This window comes from Elephas maximus, chromosome 3, assembly GCF_024166365.1.
Source record: "Elephas maximus indicus isolate mEleMax1 chromosome 3, mEleMax1 primary haplotype, whole genome shotgun sequence".
NCBI classification, from domain to species: domain Eukaryota; kingdom Metazoa; phylum Chordata; class Mammalia; order Proboscidea; family Elephantidae; genus Elephas; species Elephas maximus.
In genome coordinates, this window is record NC_064821.1 from 39,594,928 (window position 1) to 39,615,847 (window position 20,920).

Here is a 20,920-nt window from a genome sequence, read left to right on the forward strand (position 1 = left end):
CTGTTGGCCTCCTGCTCTGTCTTGCCCCTGCGTCTGTCTGCCCCTATTCTCCCCACCGCTGCTGGGGAAAAGCAGGAGACTGTGGGGGGAGGGGACCCAGGGTCGCTGGGGGTGACCAGGCCAGGGTTACCAACAAGGCTCTGGGTTAAAGGACAAAGGTTTCACACTGAGAGCTTGGTGGGCTCAAAATAGTGAAGAAATTGAAGTAAGACATGTCGGCACACGCAAATTAACTTTAGAGAAACAAAAGGAGGAAACTTTGTTGGAGCCCATGCAGGTGAGTGTTCTCCAGCCCTGCACAGCTGCCCCCCACCTGGGAAGGTGTGGTGGTGGGTCCCCAGGACGTATCCTGGTGGTTGTGAGGGAGGGAGGCCCACACCAACTGGGGCTGAGGGTCTCTTGGCACCCCAGAACTGACCAGCCTGCCTTGTCCTACTTGCATTAGTCTGGGGAAAGGTCTGGGCAGGGGTTTGATGAAGGCCGAGCTGCCCAGTGGAGCCAGTACCCCTCCCTGGGCAGCTCCAGAATTATCGTGTAGTGGAGAGGCCATGGCCAGAAGGGAGGGGGCATTGGAGGTGGGGAACAACCACGGCCCACATAGATGAGCTTGTCCCAGATTGGGAGGCACTGGAATGGGGAGATCCCATGGTCCAGGGGGTGATCTTGTTCTAGATAGGAAGCACTGGAATGGAAGAGCTTCCACAGCCCAGGGGGACAAGCTTGTCCCAGACTGTGGCAAGGTCAGTAGTTCAAACCCACCATCCATTGTGCAGGAGAAAGATGTGGCAGTCTGCTTCCCTAAAGATTTACAGCCTTGGAAACCCTATGGGACAGTTCTACTCTGTCCTACAGGGTCTCTGTGAGTTGGAATTGACTTGAGAGCAGTGGGTTTTGTTTTTTAGAATGGGTGAGTGTGGTGTGATGGATCACTTTTATATGGCCTTTCTAGGCATGGTCTTGTAACTCCCACCAAATGATTGGATGGGACTATGCAAATAAAGTGCTTGTGGTCCACCAAGGGAATTGGACAGCTTGCTGATAATACAATGTGCATGGCACCCTTGTGGGGATGAAACCATGTAAATAAGGTGTATGGAACTCTAATGACTGGTCAGTTTTGTCATCTTGCTAGACTTAAAAGCGAGCCAATCCCAGAGCAGAGGGGGACCTGACTACCAAGAAGAAGAAATGGGAGTGGAGTGGATCCTTTGGACCCGAGATCCCTGCTCTGAGAACCTCCTAGATGCAGGAGACAGAGAGAGAGCTGTAACACCAGAGATGGTGTGAGACGGCCAGAAGCAGCAGCAGAGAAATGGTGGCAGCAGAGACAGCAGAACCAGGAGACTGACAGGAGACTGCGAAGTGGTCTTCTAGGACCAAGGAGAGAGAAAGCTGAGCGCCTTCGGGCAGGAGGCTTGCTGGAGGAGTGGGGTGCTCCTAACGCTTAGCAGAACTAGGTTGTCAACCCACGGAATGAGTGAGCTAAATGCCTTGGAGCAGGAGTCTGCTGGCAGAGTAGCGTGCCTCTGGGCACTGGACAGTGGAGTTAAGAACTTTGTAACACTTGCTCAAGCAGGGCAGAGACCGGGTTGAGAGCCAAGAAGAGGCCTGCCTGTGAGCACTGCTGAGAAGAGGCTGTCCTGATTAAGAACTCTATCCTGAGTCATTTCTGACCTTGATCCTGAATTGTACCCTGTTAATTTCCTAATAAGCCACTTAACTCACTTTGTGAGTTCTGTGAGACGTTGCAGAGAATTACTGAACCGAAAGATGGGACAGAGAATACTGAGGGGCGGAGGAGTAGTTGATGGTAGAGATGATGGTGTGGCACAGCAATTTGGAAAAGTTGCACATTTGTGACATCTTTAACCTCTGCCCGATAGGCACCAGCTTTGTGCTGATACTTACAAATTATCTATTTAGGGAGCTCCCATGGTTCAGGTGATGAGCTTATCCAAGATTGGAGGGCACCAGAATGGGGAGCTCTCATGGTCCAGGGAGATAAGCTTGTCCAAGATCGGGGGGCACTGGAATGGGGAGCTCCCATGCTTCAGCAAGATGAGCTTGTCCCATATAGGGGGGCACCTGTGATCGTTAAGGATGTGTGTCAACTTGGATGGGCCATGATTCTCAGTGATTTGGCAGTTATGACGTAGTTTTGCTGTCATATAATGATGTGATCACCTCCATGATGGGATCTGCTGTGAGTAGTCAATCAGTGGAAAAGGAGTTTCCTTGAACATATGACCTGCATCCAATATAGGTGGACTTTCTGGCAAGGCTTGTGGGCTTTTGCTTGCTCTGGATCCTGCAGCTGGCCCCTGTTCATCTAACCTCTGGCTCTTTGGACTTGAGCTAGCAGCTTACCTGCTGTCTTGCCTGCCAGTCTAGGGATTTGTCAGTCTTTGCAACCCATGAGCCAGAGCCCTGCTGTCTGATCTGCCAATCTTGGGTTTGCCAGCCCCTGCAGCTTCGTGAATCAGAAGCCTCCACACTGACCCACAGACTTGGGACTTTCCAGCCTCTATAGCCGTATGAACCATTTCCTTGATATAAATCTCTAGAGAACCCAGCCTAAGAGAGTAGTCGAATATAAGCCATTTATATCACCCAAGGGGCCTCGAACTGTGAGTAGTTCCTAGTGAATGATAGTATGCACATTTGGCCAGATACCTGTAGAGACTTTTAAACTATAAGTGGAAGAATTCTAGGTCAAGCGAACAGCAGTCTAACTCAAATAGTCAGAATAGAGAGTCACATCCCCTCACTCAATTCCCAGATTTGAGCGAGTTTACAGACCCACAACCCCTTGAATGAAGGGGAGTCTGTGTTCCCTTGAGGTCGGAATCCAATACACTGCTAAAAACTTATACTGTTAATCTTTCTCCCAGCCTTCCCTAAAGGGATCTACTGCCTTTTACCAGAGTGACTCTTCATTGGGGAAAAGGAAATAAACTTTTTCAGGATTACTGAATACTGGTTCTGAAATGACACTAATTCCAAGAGATCCAAGATGTCACTGTGGCCCACCAGTCAGAGTGGGAGCATATGGTGGTCAGGTTATTAATGGAGTCTTAGCTCATGTCTGTCTCGCTGTTGGTCCAGTGGGTCCTCAAACCCATCCTGTAGTGATACGCCCAATTCCGGAAGGCACAATCAGAAAAGATATGCTCAGCAACTGGCGGAACCCCCAGATTGGATCCCTGACAAGTGTAGTAAGGGCCATTACGGTAGGAAAAGCCAAGTGGAAGCCACTGGAACTGCCCCTACCTAGGAAGATAGCAAAGCAAAAGCAATACCGAATTCCTGGAGGGATTGTAGAGGTTAGTGTCACCGTCCAAGGCCTTGAAGGATGCAGGGGTGGTGATTCCCACCACAGCCCCATTCAACTTGCCTATTTGGCCTGTGCAAAAAACAGATGGATCTTGGAGAATGACACTGGATTATCGAAAACTTAACAAGGTAGTGACTTCAATTGCAGCTGCTGTTCCAGATGTGGTTTCATTGCTTGTTCAAATGAATACATCGCCTAGTACCTAGTGGAAGCTCTGGTGGCATAGTGGTTAAGTGCTATGGCCGTTTACCAAAAGGTCAGCACTTCAAATCCACCAGGCGCACCTGGGAAAGTCTATGGAGCAGTTCTACTCTGTCCTATAGGGTTGTTCTGAGTCAGGATCAACTGGACGGCAGTGGGTTTGGTTTGGTTTTTTGCTACCTGGTATGCAGCTGTTGATCTAGCTAATGCCGTTTTCTCCATACCTACTTCAATGGGCCACCAGAAGCTGTTTGCCTTCAGCTAGCAAGGCCAGCAAAACACATTCAGTGTCCTATCTCAGAGCTATATCAACTCTCCAGCCCTATGTCATAATTTAGTCTGTAGGAACCACCTACCTACCACCAAGAATGAAGAAACAGAGGGGAGCTTGTCCTTTAAACTCAGGGTACCTGTGCTGAGAGGCTCCTAGGCCAGGCAAAGATTGATGACAAGGACCTTCCTCCAGAGCTGACACAGAAAGAAAGCCTTCCCCTAGAGCTGGCACCCTGAATTTGGACTTTTAGCCTCCTAGACTTAAAAGAGAATAAACTTCTCTTTGTTAAAGCCATCCATTTGTGGTATTTCTGTTATAGTAGCACTAGACAAGTAAGACACCTCCTTGCAGGTTACTTGTTCTGCCTTTCCCTTCTGTACCAGTTTCCCAGAGGAGGAAATTTCCCTTCCCGTGAGACAGGCTGAGTCAGCCTTGAGCTCTGGGAAGATGTGTTGGGTGGTGGTGGTGGGGGAGCACAGCAGGACGGGCACCTCTCTGGGCCAGAGTCCATGGTCCTGGGAAGCACTGAGCCCTCAGACACCCAAACCCCAGGGGAATTTGGCTGGAGACCAGGATACCCCCTTTTTGGTCTGGGGGTTCCATATCTTCTCCAGCTTTGTTCCCTGGGCCTTCCACCCCGACTCCTTGTGCCGCCTGCGGCTCAGCACAGACCCGCGCTGGAGGGAACTTCTGCTTCCAGTGCTGAGCACAGACCCTGGGCACCACCCTCCTTTCCTGAGCGCCTCACCAGGGTTGGAGCTGGGATGGGTCCCCGGAAGGGGCCCCTTCACCTTTCTCAGCCTGAGATCTGTGGCTGGCTTGGGTGAGGGGTGCAAGTGGACCCGGCCCTGGGACACGAAAGGGGTCTCCACTTCCCCCTTTCCTATATTCAGCTAGATTTGGAGTCTGGGTCTCAGTTTACCCCCTGGAGAAGGTGGCTGTGCGGGAGGCGCGGCCGGCCGTTTGGACCTGAGCTAGCAGCCGCAGAACGGCTGGAGGCACCCTTCGCTCTGCAGTGGACCCGAGCGCGCCGGGGCGGGAGGTGGGCGGGCTGCGCCCCGTCCTGGCCAATCACCGCAGCCCCGCCCGCATTGGTCCCGCCAGCCGGGAGGCGCGGCTTGCTGGGGCAGCCTCTGCCCAGACAGGCTGGTGCCAGGGTTCTCGTCCGAACCTCTTTCTGGTTCCAGTGGGGGACACGGGTCCCTGGGGAGTCTCCTCCCTCGGGTCAGGGACGCCAGGCGCAGGTCCGGCAGCCGTCCACCCCCAGAGGCCAGGGAGCCCCGCAGCTCCCAGCCCCGGCTCCGCCTCGATCCCTTAAAAGTCCCATCACGTCGCCCGCCTCCAGATTAGGCATTAACCCGATTCCAGCCGCATTTCCTGGGGGGGAGACGAGCCCGCGGGGGAGGGGCGGCCGCGGGAAGCGCCGCAGCCCAGTGAGCCCCAGCCCCCGCCCGACGCAGCGGTCCGGGCGCTTTGTTCAAGGCCGGCGCGGGTCGGAGGGCGCGGGGCGGGCCGGGGACGGCGCGGGGGGGGCGGGGCGGGCCGGGGTCCCGCCCCGGCCCGCCCCGCCCCCGCCGCCCGCGCGCCGCCAGCGCTTTCACCGCCTCCCTGGGGCTGCGTCCCGTCCCATCCAGTCAGGTCCCCGGCGCGGCCCGGCCGCGCGCTCTCCGCTCCGGCCGCTCTCCGCTGTCCTCGGCCCCTATCCCGGGTCCGCACCATGGCGAGCCTGCGGCCGTCCGGCTCGGGCTCCACCGCACCGGGCCCGGCCCCCCTGCGGCTGCTACTCTTGCTCCTGGTGGTGGCGGCGAGCGTCCTGCCCCGCGCTGGCGGGACCTGCCCGGAGCGGGCGCTGGAGCGGCGGGAGGAGGAGGCGAACGTGGTGCTCACGGGCACCGTGGAGGAGATTCTCAACGTGGACCCGGTGCAGCACACGTACTCGTGCAAGGTGGGCCCCCGACCCCCGACCCCTCTGCGGCTCTCTGGCCCTCCAGCCCCCTTCGAAGCCCGGGCCTGGGCTTCTCCTCGCCGTCCCGGCCCCCTCGCCCCAGGCCCTCCCCTGCGATGGTGGCCTCCCCGCTGGGACCCCCGCCCCCAGGTCGTGGGAACGCGCGCCCGGACGCTCCGCAGCCTCCGCTCCAGCTCCCTTGGCGACCGCCGAGCCCCCGGGTGGGGCGCCGGTCCCGGAAAACTCGCGAGCACCGGAGGGAAAGTTCCTGCGGTGCGGCTGCAGTCCCTCCACCGCGGTGCCCAGGCCCGGGGAAGCCGGTCGTGTCTGTCCCCCAACCCCCAAGCCCACTCCCTTGGCAGAAGCAAGTGCACTCTCCCTCGAGGATTCATGGCTGCCGCACCCGCTCCCTACCAGCCAAAGAAAAGGAATAGAACAAGGAGAGGTGTCAGTGTTCCTGCTGGGTCGGGGGGTGGGGGGTGGAGGGGTGGGCCTGTGGTCAGTGCTGTCACCCCCCTTCCAGAGGCCTTTACCAGGTGAGAGAGGGGGCAGTCAGGAGAAGGGTGTGCTGCCTGGTGGGGTGCTGCAGTGATTGGGTGTGGGGTCAGGAACAGGGAGGTGGGGAAGGCATTGCTGAGTTTAGTGTGTGTGGGGGGTGAGGTCAAGGGCAGGAGCCCCATTTGGGTCTTGTGAGAACCTGGGCTCCCCCAGCCATAGGGAGGGGGGTTTTGTCCTGCTTCTCCCTCAGTTGGATTCGGGGCCCCTGGGTCTCTTTTGGTGTTTTTTTTTTTTTCCCACAGTCTGCTCCAGTGGAGGGCCCTGGGGACCCAAACTCCCCTCACTCCCCTCCACTCCAGAAACCACCTCCCCAGACCAGACCAGAAATCAGATGGTTCCTCCTGCATGGAGATGGGGAGGGTGGCAGTGCTGCTTTCAGATGGGGCCCATGCAGGCTACAGCTGGGATCCCCACCGGCCCCCTCCCCTTCACGACCCACGGGGCACGCTGCCAAGTCCCTGCAGGATTTTCCCGACTTCCTCCCTGCAGCTCCTGGGTGTGGCTGAGGGGGGAGGCGATGAAAGCCACTCAGCCCCTCCCAAGCCTGGGCTATCCTAAGGCCTTCCAGAACACACTATGTGTCTGTCTCTAGGGGCAAGGGGAGTGGGGTTGGACAAGACCCCACCTGGGTGAATAGACGGTGGAGGGAGCCCTGCAAATCCTAAAAACCTGGGCAAAGGGACAGGCTACCCACTGCCTCTCACCTGCCATTCCAGAAGGCTCCAGCTGAGTGCAGGCTTACGCCCCTCAAGCTCCCCCGCCCCTGCTCTTGAGGAAGGGCTTTCTTCTCAGGGCTCTTTCCACAGGGATTACCTGTTCCTGAGGGGCTGCCTGTGCAGTGCACCATGCACATCCCTAGGCCGGGGCTCTCAGGACCCAGTGGGTGGCAGTTTGTCAGAGCAGGTGCCCTTAGGGCCTAAGAAGCAAGGAGGGTGGGTCAGCCTGCGAAGCTGCCTGAACTTGACTCTGTGGTTCCCTGGTGCCTTGACTGCACACGCGGTGGGAGCCTAGTGGAAGGAGAAGGCTTCTGCCTTCGGAGGGGAGGATATTGTAGCCCACCCACAGGGCTGGCCCAGAGCCCCCAGCCCTGAGCCTATCCCCCTGAAACCTCTGCTCCTGGCTTTGCCCACGTGGGCCCTGAGTGGTGGGTGGGCAGATGGGGAGAGGAGGAGGAGGCTTGGAAAGCAGATGCCCTGGGCCAGTGGGCCCCCTTTCCAAGTCCAGCCTGAGTTGAGGTGGATATTATTGGGGCCTGGGGTGGCTGGGGTCAGTTAGACCTGGGAGATCGGGAGCTGCCTCCTGATTGAGGGGGTGTGCTCCAGGCAGTGTCCTCGTGTGTGAGGACCTCTGGTGTCCCTGCAGCTTTTGGTGGGGGGGCTGACCCAAGGTCTCCATGTGACTGCCCAGGGCTTGGGTCTACTCAGGAGAGCTGGTCTGAGCAATCAAGGCCAGACGAGGGGGAAGTCACTGCCTCTGGCCTCTGTGGGCCCCTGTTCCCCAGAGGGAAGGGCACTATTGACACCTGCCCATCCCATCCTAGGTTCGGGTCTGGCGATACCTGAAGGGCAAAGATGTTGTGACCCCAGAGAGCCTACTGGACGGTGGCAACAAGGTGGTGATTGGTGGCTTTGGAGACCCCCTCATCTGTGACAACCAGGTGTCCACTGGGGACACCAGGATCTTCTTTGTGAACCCTGCACCCCCATACCTGTGGCCAGCCCACAAGAATGAGCTCATGCTCAACTCCAGCCTGATGCGGATCACCCTCCGTAACCTGGAAGAAGTGGAGCACTGTGTGGAAGGTGAGGGGTCAGGCAGTGGGGAGGGTAGGAGTGGTCAGGTGGTAGCAGATGTGACCGGCTGTGGGCAGAGGCTGGCAGCTCGGAGGAGGTGACTGAGCTAGGGCGCTCTCATGCTCTGGGGGCAGAGGGAAAGCCTGCTTTCGGCTGAAGCACACGGTGTTCTGCACTGGCCTTGCTCCCTGCTTCCGGCTGTGTCTGGCCATCCCAGGTCAGCAGCCTCAAGCCCTGACCTTAGCACCCCCACCCTGACGTCCTTCATCTTAGAGTGGAATGAGTCCCAGCCCTACAGAGGGACAAACTTCCTATGTGTCCCTTCCCCCCAGCTCTGCTCACCCTCCCTTTTTGAGGGGAGAGGGTGGGACCAGGTGAATGAGCACCAGCTGTTGGTGTTCTCACAGAAGCCTAAACATCTGTCTAGACTGGGCCCAGATGTCGTGCAAACCCTGCTGTGGGGGCAGGTGTGGGGATGGAGGGGCACCGCCCCATGTTTGTTCCAAAGAGGCTGTCATTTCAGAGAAGGGGCAGCTCTGGGGGTAGGGGTGGGTTTGGGAGCCTAAGAACTTTTCCTTGCCCTCAGTCCTCACGTGTCTATTCAGAATGGCCCAAGGGTGTCCCTTCTCCCACCCAGCCTCTGGGAAGTGGGACTCTTGTGACAGACCCCTCTCACCCCAGGACAGACCCAGTTGGGGGCTGAGATCCTTGGCTGGGAAATGAGGCGGGGGGGGCATAGGAACTGCTCGTCGCCCCCACATCCTGTCTGTCCCCTGTCTGCCTGGGAAGGGATGTACCCAGGCCCAGAGGTGGTCCAGAGAGGATGCTTCCTCCCAGGGTGGTGGGAAGGGTTTGTGACTTCCTGTCCTGGGGAAGGCAACCCCCCCACCCTCTTGGCCAGGCTGAAGTCCCATCTTCTGATTGCCTGCCGTGACCCTGCTTGAGGGGTCTCTGGGTGCTAGGTGGCACTCAGCTCCTGGGCTTCCGGCCCATACTGAAGGTGAGGGGCTTCACAGGGGGAGGGACAGTCTTGAAATGAGCGCACAGCTTCTCTCCAGCCTATAGTCGGCTGACTCCTGGGCCCAGGCTGAGAAGGGCTCCCTGGGGCAGGGGTCCATGGGGCAGCATCTCCATCCCATGCAGGGTCCCAGCTGGTGCCCCCATGGGGACCACTGAGATACTGGCCCTGCTGTGGAAGCTTGTGGGCTTGGTGGGCAGCTGCGGCAACTGAGCAGGGAGAGGAGGAAGAGGAGGATGGGGGCTGCAGATGGGGAGGGATGAGGAGGGCTGACACAGGGTAGTACAGGCTTCACCAGTGATGCTAAGTTTTTGGAGGGGGTGCTGAGGGGTCGCTGGAGCCCAGGACCAAATCTTCCCTGCTGGGGAGTGGTCAGGGAAGGAGCAGAAGAGGGAGGTCGGGCGCCATCAGCTCCTTGTCTCTCCAGATCAAGAAAGCAAATAATTAACTCTGTGTGGCTGGGTAGGTCCGGCCTGAGGGTCTGTGACTCAGTAACTGAGGACCTGCTATGGGGTCAGAGGGCACATGGCAGGTGGTCACCCTGGGCAGAACACTGGTGAGGCATCTGCTAAGCTGGCTCGACCCACGCCAAGCCCTGGCTTTGTGTTGCAAATGCCCAAGCTGGGCAGAGGGACAGCTGGTAAGGAGCAAGACCCCTGTCCCAGCCCATAGACCCTGGTGGGCCAAGGCTACCAGGGAGGGGCCACCCTGAGCTGAATCTAGTAGGATCTCTAGTCAGCTGAGGTGGTGGGTGGCTGTGTCTGTCAGGCCTTGCTGTGGGGAGCCCCCCAGAACAGAGGCCCAGAATAGGGCCTAGTGAAGGAGCTTGGGCTCCCCTATGAGGCACTGGGGTCCTTGGAAGCCTGGAGCTGGAACTGACTATCCATTTCTGCTTTGGAAGAAGACCAGGGTGCCTAGGGTGGCCTGGGGAAGGAACAATTGGTTTGTGCCCAGCCCATCCAGGCTGGCTGCGGGTGGAGGAGAGCCCACCTCCTGTTCTGTGGGGGATAGGACACCCAACCCCACCTCAGATACTGGGGCTGGGCATACCCAGAGCCAAGACTTCTCCCTCGTGAGGGGTCAGACAGGACAGAGTTTGGCCAAGCTGACCCCTCCTCATCTGACTCCTACCCCATTCTGCTCCCAGGGGTCTACAAGCTACCTCACCCCACAAGGTGCAGGGTAAATTCTTGGTAGCCCCTGGTCTGCGGCGGTTACTCTTGAGACCACTGGGTCCCTCCTTGTGGGAGAATCCCCGTTCCCCAAGGACCCCCTCAGGGAGGCCCAGAACATGGGGGGCATGGCCTCCCAGGGGTGCTTCCTTCAGCGAGTGGCTGCAGTCCCTCCCCACTCCAAGCTGGGCCCCCCAAAGACCACAGTTAGAAAGACCCCAGGCCACTGTGCTCAGTGGCCACTCCCCTCCTCCCAGTGCTCAGATCTTTCCCCTCCCCCCAGTGCTCAGACCCCTTCCTTCCCCTCCCCACCTCTCCTCCCTGGCTGGGGCATCTGATCTGCCCTGCAGAATGGGCACCTCCTGGGAGGGGTGTCTTGCCCAGAACCCTGGGGAGGGTATCCTTGAAGTGGGAGGGTAGAGGCTGCCCCCATCAGGCCCCTGTGCAGCCCTGGCCCTCCCCGCCTCACCCTGCCAGTGCCTTGCTCCTCGAAGATGTGGCCCTCAACCCTACTCCAAAGGGCTTCTGCCACTGGCAGCACACCTGCCTCTCAGCTCCACTAGAGACTGGCTTCCCTTCCTCAGTTTCTCCCTAGCCCTGCAGTATCGCCCGGCCCTTTCCGGGTGAAGCCCCTCCCCCAGCTCCCCAGCCTGGCTCCTCCTCCCCTGCCTGGCCTGGGGAGCCACATTCCTGACATAGCTGAGACAGGTATGTGCCCCTCCCTCTTCTGCCACCTTTGGGCGGGATGGAGGAGGGACCCTGCTCTGGAAGGAGACCCCCACCCCCGCTTTGTTGGGAGGCAGCCTGGCCTCTCCCAGTGTGGCCGCCCACGCTCCCACAGCCTGCAGCCACCCTGTCCTGGTCCTGGTGCTGCCCACACTATCCTAACCTCCCATCCCTTCCCGCCCCCACCTTATGGAGGCATGTCCTGGGGCTCCCCTGAAACCCCCAGGAAGGACTCTGGCCTGGCTCAGGGCTGGCAGGGCAGCCTGGGCCCTCCCTCCCAACAAGGGGGCCAAGAGTAGAGAAAGGAAGTGTTGTCTGCCCTCTGCCAGGGCCTGGCTTGGGGACAGGGCAAGGGGCCAGGGTCGAAATGAGTCTGGCCCTAGCCCAACCCGGCCCTGCCCAGCCCTGAAGTTGGGGGTCCTGGAAGCTAGACTGTGGCCTGGAGGGCCCTCCCTTCCTCCCTGCTTGGGGTGAGCTCTGGGTCCCAGGAACGGCATGAACTTTGGCGAACAGGGCCTTCAGGAGGACAGCCGGGGCTCTGGCCTGGAGAGGAGGCCAGTCTGGGCAGGGCACCTCTGTGTCTCTGAGCAGGCCAAGTGGCCTGCGGGCAGGTGTGGGCAGCTAAAGTCCCAGAAGCGGTTAAGGGAAGTTCTGGGCTTGTGGGGGGCGACCCTGCTGTTGGGCACTTTGCTTTGCTCCCCATTCCTCCCTGCTGAGGCAGGGGTGGGGGTGAGGGTGTCGCTTCTCACTGTTCTTGATTCCCTCCTGTCCCCTTCCTGACTCAGGTTCTAGCCCTGCTCCTCTAGACTCCACTGGGGCCCTCTCCCAGGCAGCCAACCCCAGAGGAGGCAGGTCTGGGCTAAAGGCTTGCTTGCCTGGAATCTTTCTCCTGAGGTTGGGGGAGGGGTCTGCCCAGGTGGGGAGGCCCAGCGGCCTTCTCCCCACCTGGGGGTTCCAGGTAGGAAGTGGGATCAGACGCTCCCCATGTACAAGAATGGACTTGTCTGTCTTTCAGCTCAGCTGGGCTCGCCTGGGCCTGGGAGTCTCTGAGGCAGCCCCAGGGGGCTTTGTGACTGCAGTCTAAAACCACAGGGGCAGAGTGGTAGCCAGGGAGGGGACCCCGCTTCCCCCAGGTGACCCCCTGTAGACAGGAAAAAGAGGGCAGGGCCTAGCTGGTAGAAATTGCTCTTGGCTTTTTCCAGACTCCCACACCCCCATGCTGGGGGGAGGGAGGGGGGAACTGCCATTCTTCTCTTCCGATGGGCAAATGGAAAAGAAACTGTCCCGCCCCCTCTGTCTACACTGGTTGTCCCCCTAAGCCTACACTGTGGGTGCTGGACAGAAGTATACTCTGTGGGATCAGCCTGTGCCCTCACAGCATCCCTGGAGGGAAATCAGGTGGGGCGGGAGTGGCTCTGTCTTCAAGGTCACCAGGGTCCAGCCAGAGGTCATCCTGGTCGTCCCCCTGCTGCTGTGTGGCCTGGCTGCCTCCCTTCCTTCCTGAAGGGTTAGCCCCCCAAGCCCCTGAGAATCAAAGCTTCCCTGTCACCGGCACAGCAGGATGGTGAAAAACAGCTGCAAAACAGGCTGTCCCTCGTCTGTCCCTTGCCTCCACTTGTGGGAACCCGGCCGACTGCTCACTTCAGAGGCTGCAGGCTCCCCAACCCTAACGCTGGGTTCTGATAACTGAGTGGGCGGGGACCCCACAGAAACAGTCCGCCAAGCCAGGGTGGGGTTGGGAATGACTTCCCTTCCTGCCCTGCATTCCTGTCCAGGACCCCTGTTGGGATGGGGGAATGAGGGGAGGGCTCAGGCTGAGGGGACTGCTGGGGTTGGGGGTCCTTCCAACATAGGCACCACTGCAGCCTCTGGAAGGCTCAGGGCTGAACCAATGTTCCAGGTGCTGCCCTCCACTGGGGGGGTGTCACTATCTAATCCCAGTTGAGATAGGGTTGCCTGCTGGGCTGAGCTGATGGGGGCCTGTGGTAGAGCCTCCAGTAGGGGGGGAAGCTCCTCCTTCAAGAGCCTCCCCGCAGCACAGACCCTGAGAACTTCCTCTGAGGAAGGCCCCCTGCCAAGGGCTGCTTACAAGTGGGACCTGGGAAGGGGGAAACCGGCCCCACCCAGCCCCCAGCTCCCCCCTAAGGACTTGTGGCGTGGGAGAGGGGGGAAGCTGTCCTCAGAGGCAGCCGGCTGTTTCCAGCTGTGAGTGGCTGTATGTATGTGTGTGTGTGTGTGTGTGTGCATGCACACGCTCACGCTTGCCTGCACTGTGTATGTATGTATATGTGTGTTGTGTGTGTACTGTGCATGCATGTGGTATACACATGTATATGTGCATTTACACAGTGTGTGCCTGTTCGTGTGCGCACTGCATCTGCATGTGTGCCTGTGTCGTACATGCATATGTGTCTGTGGCATGTGTGTGTGTGCACATGTGCCTGCACAGAGACCTGTGGCTCTGGGGAAACCCATCTGTGCACATGTGAGTTCCAGTCACAGCCTGTACTTGTGGGGTCTAGGTCCTGGCTGGCCCTTATATCCTGGCCCAGGTTGGGTGGTGACAGGTGTTCGGCCAGTGGGCTAGTGCAGGCTGGCTGAGTCCCAGGGTCTTGCATCCAAGGGCCTCTATCTCACTGTTGAACCCAAGCTCTCTGGTCTGGCTGAACCCCCTGGTCTGGCTGAGCCCCCCAGACTGGCTGAGCCCTCTCACCCACCTGTGCCCCCTGGTTCGATTGAACTGCCTGGTGCAGCTATGCTCCCTGCTCTGGCTGAGCCCCATGGCCCGCCTGTGCCCGGTGGCGCAGCTGTGTCTGTACCTTGTGATGAGCTAAGCAGGTGCTGGGTGCATCTCCTGCCAGCTCCACCCCTGGGAATGACTGCGGCAGTTTCTCACTGTCCAGCCAGGGTGACCCAAGCTGTCAGGTACAGTGATAAGAGCACATGCTGGGTGGGGCTGTGTAGAGAGAGGAGAGAGTCCTGGGTCAGGCCCACTTGAGTTCTGTCCCCTCACGTGCAGTCCTGTCTGCAGGGGATAGGGCATCTTATGCAGAGGAGGCAGTGGGTCTAGCAATGGCCTGAGGTGGGCCTCAGTGGTCCAGCTGGCCCTCCGCCAGTACCTCCTTGGGCCTCCACACTGGGAGAAGCAGGGAGCTTGGGGCGGCCTCTGGAGGCACCTGTCCCCTGCCCACACATGAGACTGGGTGCACATCTGGGCTGAGCGGGCGTGGAGAACAGTGTGCGCCTCATAGCTCTCCTGGGGGCATTGAGGCTCAGGCTTGGGGGCTGCTCCGTGTCAGTTCACTCATCCACACATCCAGGCTCTGGTGCTGCCGTGGGTGCTCACACCTTAGCAGGGTCCACCACCGTCGGTAGAGTCCTGGACAGCGTGGGCAGGGGGCTTACCAGGAGGTCAGGTCTGAGCTGTGCTTTAAAGCTGAAGGGAGGGCTGGAGGGTACAGAGAGGCTCAGGAGCCAGAGGCCTGTGTGAGGGTGGGTGGCTGCCCTGCCGTTGTGCTGCAGGGGAGGGGGCTGGGAAATAGGGATGCACTCATGTCCCTGTTCCTGGGACCCTGGCTGGTTTTCCCTCAGAAATGTGGCAACCGTTGCCCCATTGGCTCCACCGGGCACCCAGCTGCCCTCCCCCTCCGTCTGCAATGCCACTGTCACTGCTGCATTCTCCTCTGTCCTATGTCTGTTTTTCCTGCTCTGCTGCTCTCCACCGCCCCCCTCACCAAGGTTCCCCACCTTTCCCTTCCTCTCCTGGTTGCAGTGAGCATTTGTCTGCAAACTACCCCTCCTTGACCCTGGCGCCCCCCGTATGGCCTCTCAGCAGGGCCACCACGTCTCCTGAGTCACCTGGCACTGACCACACCTGGGCCACACCCTGGTGCCCAGAGGAAGCTTTCCTTTTCCTCCTGGCCTAATGTGGCTGGCCTGGGGCTGCCAGGGAGGGTGGGGCAGAGGGCTGGCCCCACCCTCCCCCTTTTCTCAGGAGCCCCTCTACCCTCGACCGACCAGCTAGCGCCCTCTGATGGCTGCACTGACATCTTGGCAGCTTCCAGGCCTCCTCACCTGCCGTGTGACTGTCCTTTGCCCCTGTCACTCCCTGTCACGCAGGCCTCTCCTGCCTCCTGCAGCTTCCTTGGGGCCTTTGAATCTGTTGTTGCCCCTGGCTGAAAACTCTTCAGATCTATGCATAGGTTCCCCTCTGCCACTATCATTCAGATCTCTCTGCAAATACTACCTCTTAGATCCTTAAGTCTGGAGCTCATCCCGCCTCAGCCTGTCTGAGCTGTGTCTGAAATTGCTATAATGTAACCAAAATATAACCTTCCTGAGGTCAGGAGTTTATGGGGTACAGGACATACCTCCTGCACTTAGCCTAGGGGGGCCTCAGAGATGCCGGTGGGTGAATTGGGGCTCCCTGGCTGTGAGGGGCTCATCCAGGCTGGTGGATGAACATGTGGCAGGGCAGGCGCCCTTCCCAGCCAGCCCTGCGGAGCCCCCTCCTACTGTCCTGCGTAATCCAGAGACCCAGCAGAGCAGGTTTGGCTGCCAGGCATTAAGGCTGCACCATGATCAAGTAGCAGGGCTGGGATTCAAACCCAGGTGGGCCACTGAGCCTGAGAGGTGAGCCAGGCAGGGGTGGTCCAAAGAAAGGCACACATGCCCACGGGGTCCAACATGGGCACCATCCCAGCCTCACCTGAGGACGATGGGCAACTGTGGGGCCTAGGGCTGCTGGGGAAGACACCGCCCCAAAAGCCAGCCTTCCTCTGGCAGCTGGCTGGGCCAAGCAGGGCCTCGCTGCCGTGAAACGCCCATTGTCCACTGAGGGGGAGGGGGAGGGGGAGGGAATGCCACAGCCTGAGACCAGACACCAGGAGGCCCCAGACTCCAGGGAGGGGGGTGCTGTTCTGCCAGCCCTTCCTCTTCCCCTGCCCCCACTGGGGCAGCCAGTCACCTGTGACTTTAAGCAGCTTCCATGTTCTGTGGGGGAGGGCAGCGGGGGGGTGGCAGATGGACCCCAGGCTTGGCCAGACCTCACACTCGCCAGGGCATAGGGGGGTGTGGGGAGTGGAGGCAGTGGCCAGGTGCAGACACTGTTAGAGGGTATGTATGTGGGGAGGGCCCTGGCCCTGCCTGTGGGCTCCCTGTGGGGCAGAAAAGAACCCAGATCCCTCTGCAACCCCCACTCATCCTTTCTGAAGGAGGAGGAGGAGGGACATCTGCATGAGAAAGGGACCCTTAGTTGTCTGGGGACTTTGCTCCCCACCCCTCTGCAGTTCCCTTCCCCCACTCCCTTTTCAGGGCCAGAGAAGTACCTGGTGATGGTGGAGCACACCCTGTGTGTGCACCATGTATACTTGTGGGGTGGGGTGAGGGACATGCTGTGTGTGTGCATGCAGGTGAGAGCGTGTGAGGGACAGCCTGTGTGCAGGTGAGAAAGTGTGTGTGTGCAAGACCCTGTTTGTGCGCCAAGTGTATGTAGGGGATCAACACCCAGCATGTGCGTGGGGGATTGAAGGTCATGTGTGTGCGGTAGCTAGTTTCCTTGGCGGGGGGGACGCATGTGGCAACTCCTGACGGGCCCCCAGGAGCCCCACGAAGCCTGAGGCACATCCTTTGTGTGCGCATGAAGGTGTGTGTGAGGGGGGCACCCTGTGTGTGCACCCAAGCATATATGGGTGGGATCAACATCTATCAGGGGTAATGAGGGAAACGCTGTGTATGTGTAAGAGACCCTGTGTGTGCACCATTCGTAATGCCCAGTATGTGTGTGGGGGGACTAAGGGGAACTTGTTTGCGAAGGACTCTGTATGCAAGCAGGTGTGTGTGTGCACACAGGTGAGTGTGTTTGAGAGGTCACCCATTGCCTATACAAACCGAGGTGAGCAAGTGTATGTGCATGTCTGTGTGCATGTATGAGACTGGAACACCTAGTGTGTGTGTGACACATATGTGCAGCCAGGCACTGTAGTGAGTGTGAGCCCAGAGACCAGGCTGGTCCTGGCTCAGAGCATCAGTTCCATCAGTGACCAGAGCCTGCATGGGCTGGTCAGGGCTGAATGATTTTGGATCTGAAGATCCCAAAATAGCCTGAGTAGTCTGAGTTCCCCTCCCCCGATGGGCCTGGGGCCTCAATGGCCCTTTGTCTGCCTGAAGGTCCCCGCCCCTGTGGGGGGCTCAGACACTTGACTAGGGCTGGGCGGGGTCAGACTGCTGCCACTTTCCCTCAATTGCCTGTGCCCTGTCTGCCTGCCTCCACCCTAGTGGGTACCCACAGCCACTGGGCTTCCCATTCAGAGCAGCTGGGGCTGGCAGACGCCCCCATGCATGCCCCCATTCATCTGGGATTCCCACTCAGAACACGTGGGCTGGCAGACCCCCCCATCCCAAGCATGCCCTCGTTCATCCAGGATCCCCACTCAGAGCACCCAGGCTCCAGACCGCTCCCCCCCCATACGTGCCCTGGTTCATCAGGGATCCTACCCAGAGCATCTGGGCTGGCAGACCCCTTCCCCCCAGGCATGCCCCAGTTTGCCATTCCTCTGCTGCAGGGCTTCCCTCAAAGCCCCACAGCTGGTGGCAGCATGCAGGGTCAGGCATGCAGGGCCTGGCTGGCGTGTAGCCAGGGACGTTCCCTAGGTTTGGAGTCAGGAGACTGCTGTCTAAGGGGCCTCTCTGAGGCAGCACTACTCCCTCACCTCCAGCAGTGGGTGGCTGCAGTTCTGGACTGCTGTGAGATTCTGCTGCTTGGGGCTTCCCCAACTGGGGAGGGTGAGGCCAGCCAGGGGAGTTGCAGGTGTAGAGATTCCTTTAGAACCATGGGGTGTGTGCAGAGGGAGATTCCGGTGGCCCCAGTTAGGGTGGTCACAGGGCAGAGGAGTCCCCAGCCTGGGTGCTGGAAGGGGGTGGTTCCAGGAGGCTGGTGTGGTCAGTGCTGTTTTCCCAAGATGGAATCAGAGGAAACCTGAGGGACCCCTGGGGGGCCTAGGTGGTCAGGCCACAGCAGTTTGACTGCAAGAGGGACCTCCTGACCCCACATGCTGACCCTTCCCTAGAGACCTGAGTGCAGAGTGTGGGAGAGTGTGTGGATGTTAATGTGTGAGTGTAAGTGTGCATGTGTGAATATATGAGTGAGCGTGTGTGTGAATGTATGAGAATGAATGCAAGGGCATGATGTGTGCATGGAACTGTCTGAGTGTGCAAGTGGATATAGAAGTGAGGCTGTGTAAATACAGGAGTGTGTGTGTCAGCTGGGATGACAGGTTAGCAGCTACGCAGTGGACTAGCCCTAGGAGCGCCACGAAGCCCGAGGTCAGGTTGCGCCCTGGGGACAAGAGGCTGGTGGGATCCGCAGAAGAAGGGGGCATGTGGACAGAGGTCGTTGCAGGGCGCGGGGGCGTGTGTGACAAGGTCCAGGCAGGAGGGACCGCCCCGCTGCTAATAGGGGCGCTCTAGTCCCTCCCAGAGGCCTGCGGGTGATGTGGAGGTGGTTTGCAGGTGGGGAAGCAGGGAGGTTGGCCAGGCCAGTCGAAGGCGTTGGTCATGGAGATTGTCACCTAAGGATTCTGACGGGGCGGGTTTTAGAGCAGGACTTGATAAGTGGACGGTGGGGACTGGACCAAGTGGTGGCGGAGGCGGGTCCCAGCCAGGCCTGGGGCTCGCAGGGGGAGGGGAGATCCAGCCTGGGCAGGGAGAGGGCGGTGGGCAGGGCGGGACCCTCACCCCCTACAGCTGGGCAGGGGAAGGGTTGTCCTGGGGGGCGCATGTATCTATTCCTGACGAAGGACCAGGCCTTCCAGGTGCCACGCGCGCCCCCTCCCCGCTGTGACGTCAAGTCGGCGACGTTTCCAGTGGGGCCTCTGGGGGGCGCTCCAGGCTCGCGGGACCCCGGCCGCTATTTGCATACGGCTTATTTGCATGGAACTCATTTGCTTGTTCCTCTGGCGCTGGGAGTTGGGAAGTGGTTTAAGGTGTTGCTTTCAGTTCCTAGGGGAGAAGGTGACGAGATTTCTGGGGTCATTGTCCCACCCCACCCTCTAGCTTGGACCCCTTTGGTTATTTCTTGTGACCCAGCCCACTCCCCATCTGCGTACACGCACCTGCCCGCACCCACATACTGACAGGGTGGGGCCAACAGAAGGGGGACACTGACAAACATACACAGCCCGCAGCCCAGAACCGGGTTCTTCCCGCAGACCTCAATCTCCTGCGGGGACCCGGAAAGACGCTCCCAGACCCTGACTGGAGACCCCGCCGGCCTCCTGGCGTGCTCACACAGGGCTGCGCACTAGCAGTAGAGACTCAAGGGCTGAGATCAGAGGAGAGGTCCAGCCCCAACCCCTGCCCCACCCCCGCTTCCCCACCCCAGCTCCAGCCCCCTTCCCAGTCTTCACCTTTGCCCCCTCCTCAAGCCCCCTGCCCTAACCCCCGGCCCCCATCTCTGCCCCTGACTCCTCCAGCCTTCTCCCCCAGCCCCTACCACCCCCACCCCATCCCGCCCCGTGTTCCCCTTTGTGCCCCGCCGCCCTCTGCCTGGCGCTTCATCCTTTTTACTCCTCGAGCTGCGACTCCCCGTGGACACTGGGTCCCCCGAGGCACCTTCCTTTGTCTGCTCCCTGCTCGGTGCCCTGCGCCCCTCACTCACCACCTAGCCTGCTTCGGGGTGGCCGCGCTGCTGCCTGGGCGGGAGTTGGGAGTCCGCGGCCTCCGCGCGCGACCGGCTCTTTATTCCTCCTACTGACGCGCGTTGCTCCTCCCGCCGCTGCCATCGCCGCACCCGCCTCTGCCGGGACTGGAGCCGCCGTGGAAGCGCCGCCCGCCGCCGGACTGCCGCATCCCGCCAAGCCCGTCGGTCCATCCTGCGCGCGAGGAGGGGCCTCCCCAGCCTCTCCAGGGGGGCGGGTCAGCGGGGCGGGGGAACGGGGCTGTCGGTGACCCCCGAAGACTGAGCAGAGGGGCCAGGCAGAAGCAGGGAGGGTCGTGCACAGCAGGGGTGGCCGCTGGCCCTCAGTCCCCTTCACCTCCTTCTGAACCTGAATTTGGAATTTCTGCTCCAGGACAATCAGCTCCTCCCAGTACAGAGCTGGAGGTTTGGGAGGGCTTGCCCTCCCCTGGTGTGAGTACAGCTGCTGACCACACCCGTCCTGGGGATCCCAGCATGGGAGGGTTAGCCCCTCAGAGGCCCAAGGGCGCCCCGTGAGGACCTGCCCACCCTCGGGGGCTGCTTGCCCCTGGGGGCCCCCAGGGCCATGCCTCCACTGCCGCTGGAGCGGGACCCCCGGCAGCAGCGCCGAGTCTCCCTGGTGGTGCGCTACTTCATGGTCCCCTGCAACGTCTGCCTGATCCTGCTGGCCACCGCCACGCTGGGCTTCGCCGTCCTTCTCTTCCTCAGCAACTGTACGTGGCCCTCAGGTGGCCCCACACTGGCACAACGGCCTACTCCCCTGCCCCCCCAGCTCCCAGCCCTCCAGGGGTTGGAGGGCAGCAGGGTCCCCGGCAACTTCTGGGGACAGGACCTCAGGCCCTAAGGCCTGCCTTGGGCTTGTGGGGGCTGACCCCCCTGAACAGCAACTTTCTGCTGGAGTTGGGGAGGGAGAGGCCTTGGCTGCAGTGGGATGGGGGGATGGGATTGAGGCATGCATCTCACCGCACCAGCTGGCCTGGCAGGTGTCAGGCCGTGACCCTGCAGCTGGGGGGCAGAGAGGAGCAAGAGCCTGCCAGTCAGTGAGAGTCAGGACCTGGGCCATGTGGCTTCCCAGTCTCCCCAGTCTGGATCTCTGTAGCTGGGGCTGGAAAGGGAAATACTGGACCAGGCAGGGGCGTGGGGAGTGGGGTATGTAGGGACTGTGGGGTGTGGCTGGGTGTGGATGGCAGGGGCTAGAAGGCAG

At 60.1% G+C, this 20,920-nt stretch overlaps 1 protein-coding gene across 2 annotated transcripts in view; it reads left to right on the top strand.

Annotated features, from left to right (window-relative positions):
- Positions 1-5,393: 5,393 nt before the first annotated feature.
- The window catches only part of AGRN (agrin), a 35,846-nt gene continuing 20,319 nt past the window's right edge, over positions 5,394-20,920 (top strand). Inside the window, exons 1-2 of one of the 2 annotated variants that reach the window (XM_049877568.1) lie at positions 5,394-5,754; positions 7,853-8,114. In XM_049877568.1, the coding sequence (XP_049733525.1) occupies positions 5,527-5,754; positions 7,853-8,114 (490 nt within the window). In that variant the 5' untranslated portion in view covers positions 5,394-5,526. The remainder of the gene's footprint in view (positions 5,755-7,852; positions 8,115-20,920) is intronic. The other variant, XM_049877567.1, reaches the window with a different exon arrangement.